General features: G+C 37.9%; 1 protein-coding gene across 1 annotated transcript in view; it reads right to left on the bottom strand.

The window, feature by feature from the left end:
* Positions 1-12,896, bottom strand: part of HERC1 (HECT and RLD domain containing E3 ubiquitin protein ligase family member 1) — an 83,289-nt gene that overhangs the window by 58,236 nt on the left and 12,157 nt on the right. Inside the window, 13 exon segments of the mRNA XM_036389449.2 lie at positions 48-173; positions 712-877; positions 1,654-1,788; positions 2,822-2,993; positions 3,085-3,142; positions 3,144-3,230; positions 4,096-4,223; positions 4,830-4,973; positions 6,508-6,604; positions 7,197-7,508; positions 9,167-9,361; positions 9,664-9,759; positions 10,987-11,942. Coding sequence (XP_036245342.1) covers positions 48-173; positions 712-877; positions 1,654-1,788; positions 2,822-2,993; positions 3,085-3,142; positions 3,144-3,230; positions 4,096-4,223; positions 4,830-4,973; positions 6,508-6,604; positions 7,197-7,508; positions 9,167-9,361; positions 9,664-9,759; positions 10,987-11,916 — 2,646 coding nt within the window. The 5' untranslated portion in view covers positions 11,917-11,942.

The raw sequence follows: 12,896 nt of genomic DNA, 5'->3' as shown, positions 1-12,896 counted from the left end.
CAAAGCATACCCCAACTGCTCTCAGGTATATTTTTACTTGACCTTACCTGTCCTTTTGATAAGCTTTCCCATCTATCAGGACCTTGGGGTAGAAGAGAATGTAGCAATTCCATTCTCTCTCGCAATGGAGGAAGTAGCATTGTTGCTCCAACTGACAGTGTCTCAATTACAACCTAAAATCAGAGCAGCCAAAAATACTTCTTAATATGGGAAATAATCAACCCACCTGTATCCTTAAAAATTACCATACACCATACATCCCAAATATCTGCTTAATTTCATTTAATATCAGAATTCTCCACACAATAGCACACTAATCTTTTATGCTGTGACACAAACAATGTGCAGTACACTGAAGGAGTGAAACAAGACCAACAAAAGTTGCTATTTCCTGTGAGAGTGCATCTTAGGAGAATGACTCAACCAAGTTGGTTACTCAATCCACAACAAAAACATTTTAGGCTCATTATTACAGGGAAGAATAATTTAGAGTTACAAAATAGAGCAGCTTTTTGAAATTCTTATGCAAGCATTCTCCTCTGCCTTCAGATCATAAAACAGTGATGGCGACTACATTTTTTTACCTTTACTGAGTAAAACTGGCAAGTCAGAATCATTCAGAAAGTCTAATAAATATCTAACCACACAGAAAAAAAAAAAAGACAAGAGAGTAGTACAATTTTCACATGTAAACAACAAGGCATGACTTACTTCTTGAATTTCATCAGGGACAGAAGAGTCCATGAGTCTGAACAAGAGATTCCGAAGAGGACCAGCCTGCCGGCCAAGAATGCTGGTGGCTACACCTCCAGCCAGTGCAAGTGCAAGGTGATTAGAAAGCAGCTTCAAACACAATTTAAGAAAATTGTGATGTTCCCTGTTAAAGAAATATGTATCTGTTAACCTCTCCTACTGTTAGCACGACTCCCTTCCACTTATTTGCACACAAAGCTTTTAACTCTCCTTTGTATTTTCATACTAGAATAGCAAGTAAATTCCAACTGGGAGTTGAAGGAAACTCCTCTGAGAAACTTGCTGCCAACCTCCTTAAAAGAACAAAAACTGAAACTAGAATAGAGAAGTGTTTTTGTGGACAATGGTTGTAAGAGGCATTCACTTTAGGTTAGTAGTCCCATGAATTATTAAGCAAAACAGTCTCAAAATACAGAAATAACAATAATATGATACACAGAGGGAGAAAAAAACACTTTTAAGAAGCAATAAATGTAATCTTCTCTCAGAAGATATAGAACTACACCAATCAGGTTAAAAACAAGAAGTCAGGTTATTCACTTCTAGTCCTCTTAAAAATATTTGAAACACTGGTTACAGGAGTAAGAACTGACAACACAGAAACAGTAAATGCATTTCAACAGGAAAATGAGTTTTAAAGGAAAGATCTGAAATAAAGCATTTAATTCACTGCATAATGGAAACAAATTTCAGACTAAAGATCCTGCTATATTTGAGACACTGTAAAGCTCCTCTGTTATACAAGTGCACTAGAGTAATTCTACACAAATGGCACCTGAGTGAGCAGGTAAACCAGATTGATGCTTGTTAAAGAATAGAGTAACCAAGACTAAGCCATGCACCACTGCTGTAAAGAAAAAACAAATATAAAAATCTGTACCACACATATGCTGTATGTACCTTGATGAAGGAAAAGGAAGAGGAGGAATTTCACTGTTAATTTTGTCACAGTAGTGCTCAAGAAAAGAACGAAGATGTGAAAAGGTACTTTCTTCAAGGTCAACACAATAGGGTCTGTGCCATGCCACAACTTGCCTGGAATCAAACATCAAGGAAAATTACCTTCTGGAAATCTTGAACTGCTTTAATAAATTAATAGTTTAAACAAGTTGAATACACAGTTAACTAAACCAGTTTCTTTCTTAGAGCAAAGTAATACAACTATGCCAGACCAACTTCCTGACCCATAAAGTTATTTTCTTCTCTCTTTTTTGTAAAACTCTTTACAATCAAACACTCCACATTTATGGACAAAAACACCTCAATGCCATAAATCTAAAGCCACATGCATTTAATCTGATTCAGCCAAAGGCTGAACAGTACTCACAAAGCTGGTTTTAGCATAAATGTCAGCTTAGAGACTTTGATAAAATGCACAGAGCATTATTTCCTTATTTGACAGCTCCCTTGAGAACAGGGCATTTGAAATTCTTCTTGAATTATCTTCCAAATATTAAGTTTTTCCGTTCCTTTGTGTTAGTTCATACATAAACGTTTACTGTTTCACTTCAATCACTTGCTAACATCTTTGGTGTAAAAATATTATTTGAGTTACTATCTATTAATAACCAAACTATTTATTTTCAGTTTAACATGCAACCGTACAGAAATTTTTTAAGATCTTTAAATGCACCTCAGTAATTTGTCTGAACTTCCCCTTTCTGAAAGTCTCCTGATTAGTGTACTACTTATTACACTAAAAGAAACTTCCCAAGTCATAAAAAATCCCCTCAGAAGCAAAAAAATAAAGAATACTGAGTTGTTTCACCTCCCACTGACTCCCTTGTCAATATTTAGTAAACAGTGGTAGGTTTTGTCTAACTACATGTAAGAAACATTCATAGATAAAGAAGAAATATCCAAATCTTTGGTGCTGATACCCTTTTGCTTGTAACATGCAACAATTAGCAGAGAGGAGGGAGGAAAGATGAGAGGAAGAAGACTTTCCAGAACAAAACATTACAACCAGAATGCTTGACAGAGATGTATTTCAGGAATAGTTAAATATATCCCAAAGAGGACTTGCATAAAAGAATCAAATTATACCCGTCCCAAATGTCATCATTACCTGTCCCTTGGAAGAGCTGTCCAGGCAAGGCTATGGGATGTTCCTGCTGAAATCTGTTGGATTGCAACTCCATCTAAACCACTTACTTTCTTTGGTTTAGTAATGGGGCCAGTAGAGTTTCCCTGTCCACACTGTCCCATTGAATTGTTACCCCAAGCATAAACTTCGTTATCTATAAACATGAATAAAGTAGAAAAAAGCTGAAATACAACTGCTTTTGATCTAGAGGAGGATTATGTCATTTCAGAGCTTATTCTCTTTACCGTGAGAAAGTGCCAAACAGTGACTGTCACCAATGGAAATGTCAACTATCCTGGTAGCCTGCCAGCTCTTCAATGAGCTTGGGTCTGAGAGCGGTCGCCTCTGAAGAGCCACAGCCAAGGCAGGCCCCGCAGCCCCACGCGTACACCTGGAGCAAAGCAAGCACACAAGAGCTGCAGGTCACACCTGAGCTACTGCTCAGCACAGCAAACAACATCCCAGCAAACCACCTGCACAAGGACTGCATTACACTTTCAGCACAATGTGCACAGGACTTTCCTGACTGAACACATGTGTCACAGAGTGGGCATTCCTTCCCCAGCCACTGAGGTGCCACAGAGCACAGCACTAGGGAGGCTGCTGCAGGAAAACAAACTGCTATAGTGAAAACAAACTGCTATAGTGAATGTCAAGGTTCCTAACCCCCACTTAGAAAAGCCAGTGCCTCTGAGTCACAGAGCTGAAGGTGGGGAGGCCAGCTGAGTTACACGTGTGGAAATACTTATTGGATTACATACACCCATCATGCCAGGAAGGGCCCTTGTTTACCACCTCAACATTCAGTTCCAAGCTCTCCTGAGATTTTTCAGATTAGAAATAAAACTTGCAGTTAGTAACTATAATCTAATATACATATACATTTTAAAAAACTATTAAATCACTTAATCACCTGAGTTGCTTACTGCATTAAAAATTACAAGCATTTCATTGTTGTTTGTGTCTTGAATCCAATTTGATTTTACACTGGTTACATTTATTAACCTAAAAACGTAAGTTAATACATGTTTTCTAAGACTAAGCAAGAATCTTGAGAAGTGTGTCTTAGATGACTCTTAGCACATTTTGAAATACTCTTGTGCATTAGGTACTTCAATCTCTAATCAAGAACTTCACTTCTACTTAAGTACTAGCTGAACATTTTCTCAACAGTTAAAATAACAAATGCAGAGATAATACGAACCCAGACCCTCTTCACCAACTCCCATAATTTGAGTGAAACTTGTTTTGCCTACCTGCCCTGTTGATGTCAAGGCAAGTGAAGACTGACTTCCAGCACAAACTTTTCGAATAAACATTCCTTGCAAGGCTTCTATGACTTTGGGTTTATACACTCTGTTTGTATCACCATGACCAAGTTTGCCTGCAAAGGGAGGAAACACAACTTTCTTATTTTCAATGGTATTTCAAAGGTATTTTCAATGGATAGACAACATTTAAAAAGTACCCCAAAAGAGATTTTTTTGGATTTCTGAAGATGTCAGAGTAGATTTTTAAAATTAAAACATAATACAACTTTTATAAAACCTATTTTCTTTCAAATACAGTAATTACAGACTTGTAATTACATATATATATATAAATATATATTTATTATAGTCTATTTTAAAATTGAAACACAAATCCCAGGCAGTTTATATGCAATAGTTTGTAGGACATAATTAGCTACTGTCATATCATGAGTGAGCTTATTTGGAAGTCATCAGCACAGCATTTTTTCCAGAACTGTTCATCTATTCACTGACCTTTCTGTGCTGTGAAACTCCTCCCCTGCTGAAATTTTTTTTTTTTTTAATCCTATAATCTTGCAGGTGAACTTCAGATATTGTATTTAGATTTTTTAAGAATCCCTTTCTTGAACAGCTACCAAATGATGAATAAAAACTAGAACCAAACTGCAAGGAGTATTGAAACTATGAGGGAGATGGAAGAAGACCAGACTTACTCCAAAAACATTTGGTTTACCCACCGTTGTCTCCTCCTCCAAACGACCACACTGTTCTCCCATCTTTGGACAGAGCTATCGTGTGTGAGCTGCCACAGGAAACCTCTCCTACATTGCTAATATCTTTTACTAAAGTTGGAATGTTGCGGCTGTTGCTGTCACCATGACCTAAGGAAAAAAGAAAGAAGTATTTTCTTTTTATGGCAATTAAAGTCCTATATCTGTTTTGCAATCATAAGATTATTCAAATTCCACATGTATTGCAGACATCACAAATGATGATTTCTGCCAACTTTTTTGAAAGATTTGTAGTAAGGTTTGAAAGACATCTGTCATAAAGTTATATATTAAATCTTTAGGACATACTCCAGAACACCTGGTCAGATCTCACTGCCTCTAAAACTTATGATTATTTTCTACCTAGCTGAAAAGAAATACAACTAATTGCTAGTACAACTGCCTTCAATAGCAGCTGATTAGGAGGCTAGACTTGCCAGTGCTGGGCAGCAGGTGTCCTGCACAGCATGAGGAAGCTGTGAGAAGGGCCCTCTGTCACTCCTGTCCACAGTGCACAGACTGAACAGATCAGCCCCTCAGCTGCCTTTAGGCAGCCACATTTCTAACGGGTCCTTTCTGCAGAAACCATGTACATTACAGCTAACACCTACTTCATAAAAAGTTTTATTTCTACTAAACTCCAGAAAGTCTGTGGATACCGAAGAAAAATGGAGAACAGGGGAAAATTAATATCACTGGTACCCATAACTGATTAAATATTCAGAACGTCCTGTAACCCAATGAAATGTTACATTTAGCTACATTCTAGAACTCTAGAACCACTGTGCACTCCAAGACCCCCAAAGGATGTCAAAACTCCACAATAATCTAAAACTCAAGGAGAAGGTTTCCACAATTCCCACCAAAATTCTAGTTAAACCTCTAACACAGAGCTCTTTTCTTAACAACAGGGGTACACTCAGAACTTCTACTGATTCCCTTGAAAGCTGTGACTGTCGAACACTCTCCTCATCTTCCACCCCTGCCACTTGCTTGCTTTTGCCCCTCTACACTTGATGGTTGTGACCTTTAAAGAAAACAGATGGGAACTAAAGTCCAACTTGAAAAAATATTCTACACAAAACCTATTGGTTCAACTGAACCTGCTCAAGAATAGTAGTTTTACACCAGGCACAGCAGCTCTACAGCAAAGATGATGAAATAGACAAGTTAACTTGAAGGAAATAGTAATACAGGCTTTCTTGTTTCAGTTAAATTTAACTTTTTAGATGTATTAAGGTACAAGCCATTCTGGCAGACTTAACATGAAGTATCCTTACTAGAATCAGACCCTTGATATTATTAGCCATATTATTATGATTCCTCAAAGAATCATTCCACTATCACACTAAATGAGGTTTATCTAGAATTTCAGTTTATTTTAAATGTCAACTGTTTTTACATTCATTCTTAGGAATGAATAAAAAGCAACTCGCCTTGAAATGAAAAATCTTTTAGAAATAATCTTCGTAAAATAAACTGAACTGAAAACTTTTAAGAGCTGCTGCACTTGTCAGCTGTATGTACCCACCCAAGTACATGTGTATGCAGAGTGGACAATTAGAGAACAAGGCAAACAGATGTATAAAATCATTACTAGACTCAGGAGTTTTTCCAAAAGCATCTCATGAAATTTTCAAATTACCTAATCTTCCAAAGTCTCCTTCTCCCCATGTGTACAGCTCTCCATCTTCTGTAACAGCAGCGCTGTGTCTGTAGCCCGCCGATACACACACCACCACCTACATTACACACATAAAAAAGACAACGTTTGTACACAAATCAAGTGGGAAGTTGGAAAAATTAGGAGAGTCAAGTTTCAGAAGGAGTCTACATAAACTAACTTGTTCATTCACAGGGATTAAGTACACACATAATCTTTGCAATCTTTTCTGTTCATTTGATAAGGGGAAATAAATACATAAAAGGTTCATATGTAAAACTACTAATGATTTATTTATCAAGCAGGTTTAGCATCATCATATCTAGTCTTAGAGGAGGAAAAAAGCAGCATCAGGAGATGTTTAAGACACTAAACAATCTATATGTGAAAGCCTTGATGTTGCAGCTAGCAAAACTGAAACTGCAATTCAGCGAAAGCCCCTGAACAACTGTGACCCAAGGCTGTAAGAAGCTTTCCTGACAATGCCACTGCCCAAATCACAGGCCTACAGGCAACCACAAGCTCTTGTGTTTTGCTGCAAGCAGACCCAGCCCCAAAGAGAAGTCTAGAAAGAACACAGAACTTTTTCTTAGGATTTTATCTATTTCAAACTTTACACAGCATCACAGCTGAACAGAACAAAAACACGTGCTCCACTATACAAAACATACCTTCCCTTGCAGGGGACCCTGAATAAGTTTGGGATACTTCTGAGTTGAGCTATTTCCATGTCCCAGTTTTCCATAGTCACCATCACCCCAGCTGAAGACTTCCCCTTCTGTTGTAAATGCTAAAGTGTGACCATCAGATCCTTTTGAAGATGACACCTTTTTAATAGACCTGTGAGGCTCAAAAGTCAATTTTTTCAATGTGGACTGATTGTTGGAGTCTCCCAGTCCCAGTCTCCCATAGCTGCCTTTTCCACAGGCTCTAACAGAACCATCCGTAGAAATAACAAATGTACAATATTGTCCAGCTTCAATCTACAAAGAGAAAAAAGGATGTAATAGAGAAATCCAGAGATTAGACAAATCCAGAATTTACATCTAGGTCTAGAAGTCTGTATTTTTTAAAAGAATTTCAGATTTCTTCATATAAAATAATGTAAAAACTAAATAAAACACAATGTTAAAATAATTTAGATTTCAGCAAGCAGTAAAACTAAAATTCTTGAGAAATATGTTACAGTTAAATCTATTTTCATCATCAACTAAAGTGTATGAGCAGTGATTATTTTATTTACTTGTATCTCTTCTACAGGCTGTAGAATTTGTGCTGCATTCAGATCTCCAAAACTCACAGATGGAAATCTTAATGTTTTAAAAGCAAAAAAGACCAAGTAACAGCTTGATAAAACACTGTAGGTTTTGCTTAATTTTAACCAGTACCAAGCGGTAACATCCCAAAAATAAACCAAATGCTAAAAACCCACTCACTTGAGACTATAATCACGTGAACATCAAAGAAATAAGATCAAAAGCTTTTAAGAAAATAAGAACTCGTCCCTTTTAGGAAGTCAGTGCTCAGCTGAGGAATGACCCAGCAGCAAATGGACTAAGACAGAAATCATTCCCTACAGGAATCTTAACACAGCAGAAGTGAGAGGCTCCATCTGACACATAAAGGCACACCATAAACCAGCCCCAACAGGTGGCCACAGCCCTGCTCAATGGGAATGAATGTCTTCATACAGATAATCCTACCACAATCATCAAGTGGAAGGCTAAGTGGAAAAATCACATAAATTTGTTGTATAGTTGTATACAGTACTATTAGAAGAGTAATAGATTCATTCAGATCATGCATTCCATTCTTGTGTATTAGTCTTTCAAATGTTTTGAAAGTTTTCTGAATGCATAAACTTGCCTTATGATGTCCAGTCCTGCAACCCATTGAAATATAAAATACATCAGTGACGTCCATAGAAACAATTCCAGAAAATGCACCTAAATTGTCTAGTGACCAGAAAGTGCTTTTACTTAAGTCAACACTGCAAAGCCAATATAGTACCAGAAAAGCAAACTATTATATTCTGGGTCATGCATCAACAGAAGTGCCCAGCTGCAACTGCAGAATCTGTGACTGAGAGCAGAAAGAGCATGCAGACTGATTTTCAGAAAGCTAATTAAGGTTGCTGTGTCAGCAGCTAGTCCAGTTTGGAGCTTTAAACTCAGCAATCTCTGGCGTGAAAACTACCAATGGAAAACAGCATGCAGTCATTAAGGCACCTTTAAACCAACAATTAAAAAAACCAAACAAAACAAAAACCAAAACAAACCAAACAAAAAAAAAAATCCACCAAAAACCAAACATACCAAAATCGAAACAAATCCACCAAAAAAACTACAGGCAGCTACACTTGTCTCTACAGAGCAAGTCAGGTAATTCAGTCATTCTTGTTACATGGATATTTATGCATGCATGTCACTAAGACCAAACCAGAATGTCTTTCCCAGGCATCAACAAAAGTAGTGAGATATTCTCAGTAAAATAACCTGTGTGACCAGTTCTGAACATCATTCATTACAATTTGCTTCATTACAACTTGACATTCAGAAATAAAGTACTATTTTTCAATTTGATACTGTGACTATGAAGCTGCTGAATGTTACATAATGTACCATTAACAGATGTCACTCACCGTCTGTGCATCAGAAAAGCTTGGAGCAAGCTTGGGTTGAAGTATTTTCTCTTGAGTTCCTTCCACCAGCTGGTGACTGCTGTTGCTGCCCCACACGTACACCTCACAGGTCTCTGACACAATGGGAGCATCGCCCGTTTGAATGCTGTCAGGGCTGGCACATGTCCTTGAATAGTCTGAGGCCATTCGACAAACCTGCTCAAACCAGAGATTCATTACACATCTCACAGCATTGCATATTGCTTCCTATACAGTCACAGTGTTTAATGCAGCTTTAGCTGCCCCTCAGCATAGTAACTGGCTAAAATCCAAATCACCACGACCGTATCATTAGCTTGCTGACTAATTAGCTTAATGACCTTCTCTCACTACATCTTTATTTTTCAATGTCTTTTGCACCTCTTTGACCAGAATAACTACACCCACATGTGCACACCAATCACACGTGTGAGGAGGAAGTAAACTACAGTAACTTAAAGGTTTTTTTCAAGACATACCTCTTCAAATAAACACAGAGCTGCCTCATACAGAGAGCATAAGCCATCTGATGTTCTGGTTGGCTCTCTCCATTGACTTCGATCAGCAGATGATCCCTGCAATGTTTAAATGTTGTTATTAGGAGAAATACACTTCCAATACAGCAACAGTCCACCTGCACAAAATACATCAGGAATTTGTTCTTATGGCTAAGCAAAAATTAACATCTCTTTCTAGAAAAGCATAAGTACACTACCTCTCTCCTGAGCTGTGTTACCTGCATACACTTCAGGAAAACAAAACTGTCACAAGTGCTATTCCAACATTCTTACTAATTCAGTTTTGTGAAGGTATCTGGGTTTGGAGTTAATTTCTCCCAATATGATTTTGCAATGAAATGCATGGTCTTTATGTCTAAAGTGATAATTATTTCTAAATTACTAATCATAAATAATTTTATGTTTACATATCTTTCATATTTTGGTCTCTAATTGTACATATAGCCCAAACCCAGCAGCAAATAACATTGCCCATCACAACATTTATTCCAATTCAGATACTGCTACTGCCATGCTCTTCTCATGGACCTCATTCTTCAAAATATTTTTTAGATCTTTTTCAGAATCTTTTTTAGATGTTAAAGTTTATGTTTATTAACAAGCAGTACAAGCCTGAAAAAAAAGCATGACCACTTGAGGAAAAAAGTAATTTCCTGTTTCAGTCTGAGCACCACGAGACAGAAGGCTGCCACAGCTCCTGACTGTGTACTGTGCAATAATTTCATACCTTGAAAAGCAATATTCATCTAGCACCAGCAGCGAGCACTCAATATACAAAGCAATGTGCCACACTTCCAATTTAGTTCATTTTCTATCACATTAAATTCTGAGCATCAGCAAAACTGCTGAACATCCTGAAGATGAATAAGCAGAGGCCCAGGCGAATGGGGGAGCAGGAATGTGCAATAAAAGTAACTAACAGGAAACAAGGTGTATTGCAGAACTTTGAATTTTCTAACTTTTTCTGCTATGAACTTAAATGTACAAGTCCAAGTGGATCAAGTATGTCCTCAATTCTTTCCCTGAAGTTAGAGAATAACACCAAAATGCAACATAGAGACTGTTTTGCTGTTTCATCTTTACCTATGAGGAAACAGGTGGGCAGGAAGGAAGAGAAAGAGATGGTGGGTAACAAAGAAAATACAGGGGGAACAAAAAAAAAAAAATCACAAAAAAAGCCCCCTTTCTAACATATTCAGCAAACTGCATTTGGGGTGGAGAAACTACTCAGTTAAGAATGCAACTACACTGGAATGCAGAAAATCCAAAGGTGGTTATACCTACCAGAGATCGCCGCATCTGGGTCAATATACTCATAAAGCAATCAAAGCTGATCATCCCTTCTGGACTTTGCAGTAACTTGCTTTTCTCCATGGTGTTTACTACAGCTGAAGCACCTAAAGCCATTTCTATCCATTCAAGAAGGTATCTCAAGGCACCTCGTTGGGCAGCCAAACCAAGAAGCAACTCAGAAGCTAATCTACGACCTAGAGTATCTGCCCCAGAGTTTGGAATCGTTACTCCTTTAAGAAAAGTTGTTACTTGTGACAAACAGTCCAAACCCATTGGTGGAATCTTGCTTTCATTTGCTAGAGATAAAGGTGGTAAAGAGCTCACAACTTCTATTGCAGTGTGGATAACATCATTGCAGAGGTTGAGGCCAGGTCCTGCCACAGGCATCATCCAGCTTTGTCTCAGCAGTGCAAATAACAAGCTCAATCCAGTCCGAACTCCCATTTCTATGAGCGCGTCTGTGCTTGACCTTGGGCGCTCACTGACAGAGTGCACGTCTGTGGAGCCAGAGCTGCTTTCTGGTGAGTGCTGCTGCTGTTTCACCTTACCCTTATCGTGGTACTTATTAGAAAGTGCATAGAAGACACGCTGCAGCACAAGGAGACGCTTCCGAAGAGCTCCAGCAAACGGAGAGTCTGAGCACACCATCTTTGCCAGTGCCAGCTGGCTGCTAAGAAGAGCATCCAAGTAGTGGTCCTGTTCATCACTAGATAGAGATTCCCGCTCAAAATCTGGTAACTGAGGTCCCTTGAGGCACAGAACCTGCTGGGGCAATGGCACTACTTCTTTATTGCTAACTAACTTAGCATACAAGACAGAAACTCCCTCCCTTGTTGCAATAGATTCACTGTCTTCTGTGATCCAGGAGCTGTTCAGGTGTTCAAGCCACTTCAGCTTCACAGGTGGGACCATAGCTGCCATGCTGGTTCACTTCTTTGCCATTAGTCCTGCAAATGAAAACAACTGTCACTATAGTTTATGAAATATTATCTATAGATCTTATTACTGACAGCAGGACAAACCCAAATAATCCTTTCAGAAGGTAAGCAGACCAAGAATTACCAGTTTCTCCGTTTGACCAATATGCATGTACAACTTACTTAACATGATGTAAGAATTTTAGTGTAAGTTAGTCTGCATTTTCTAAATCCATATGCACAAAAATTCACATAAAGCAGATTTAATTCTTCTAAGTGACATGAACAGCATTCAACAGATGAGGCAATTTAATATTTAGATGTCAAGAACCACAAAAGTGCAGGGCTGATAAGCATATCTCACCACTATCATGATTTATGTCTGCAGAATCATCCATGTAATGGTATGATATTTTGCTATTTTATCTGAATAAAGGATCACAATTCCTAAAAACCTACACTGAGTTTGAAAAATTTCTCACATACAAGAACACAGACTGATCACCAATAGCTGAGTCCAGGGTTCTTCTAAGTCTATGTCTGAGAAAATTTTAAAATTTAACAAATTAAGAGAACATTCTGATCCTAAAGAGACACTTGAGTTACTAATTTTAATGCCAGTAGCATTTAGAACTCCAGTTCTTCAAGAGGATTCTTGATGTCAACTCTAAGTTTTGCCAAGGTAGTTTATAGCTTAATATGCAAAGAGGCTTCCTCAAAGTGAGTGTTTTCAAACTGCTCCTTTTAAAAGAATTTTCTTTAAAGTAATGCTTTACCTCCCATTGTACAAAACAGATGTGTTTAACTCCTGTTTTATAATCATTAACCATGGGTTACATAGGTTCTGAATGATTACTTTCTGTTCTTTGACCCTGTAAGTCCTAACGCATTACAATTTCACCAAAAAGTACTATCATTGCCTAAAGGAGAGTTTTGTGTCCTTTGGTGGTGTGAGCCCTATTTGATCTCATTTCAAACTAAACT

The sequence above is a fragment of the Molothrus ater genome, chromosome 13 (assembly GCF_012460135.2).
Source record: "Molothrus ater isolate BHLD 08-10-18 breed brown headed cowbird chromosome 13, BPBGC_Mater_1.1, whole genome shotgun sequence".
In the NCBI taxonomy this organism is placed as follows: domain Eukaryota; kingdom Metazoa; phylum Chordata; class Aves; order Passeriformes; family Icteridae; genus Molothrus; species Molothrus ater.
Note: the sequence above shows the minus strand (reverse complement) of the source record. Positions and strands in the feature narration are given on the sequence as shown.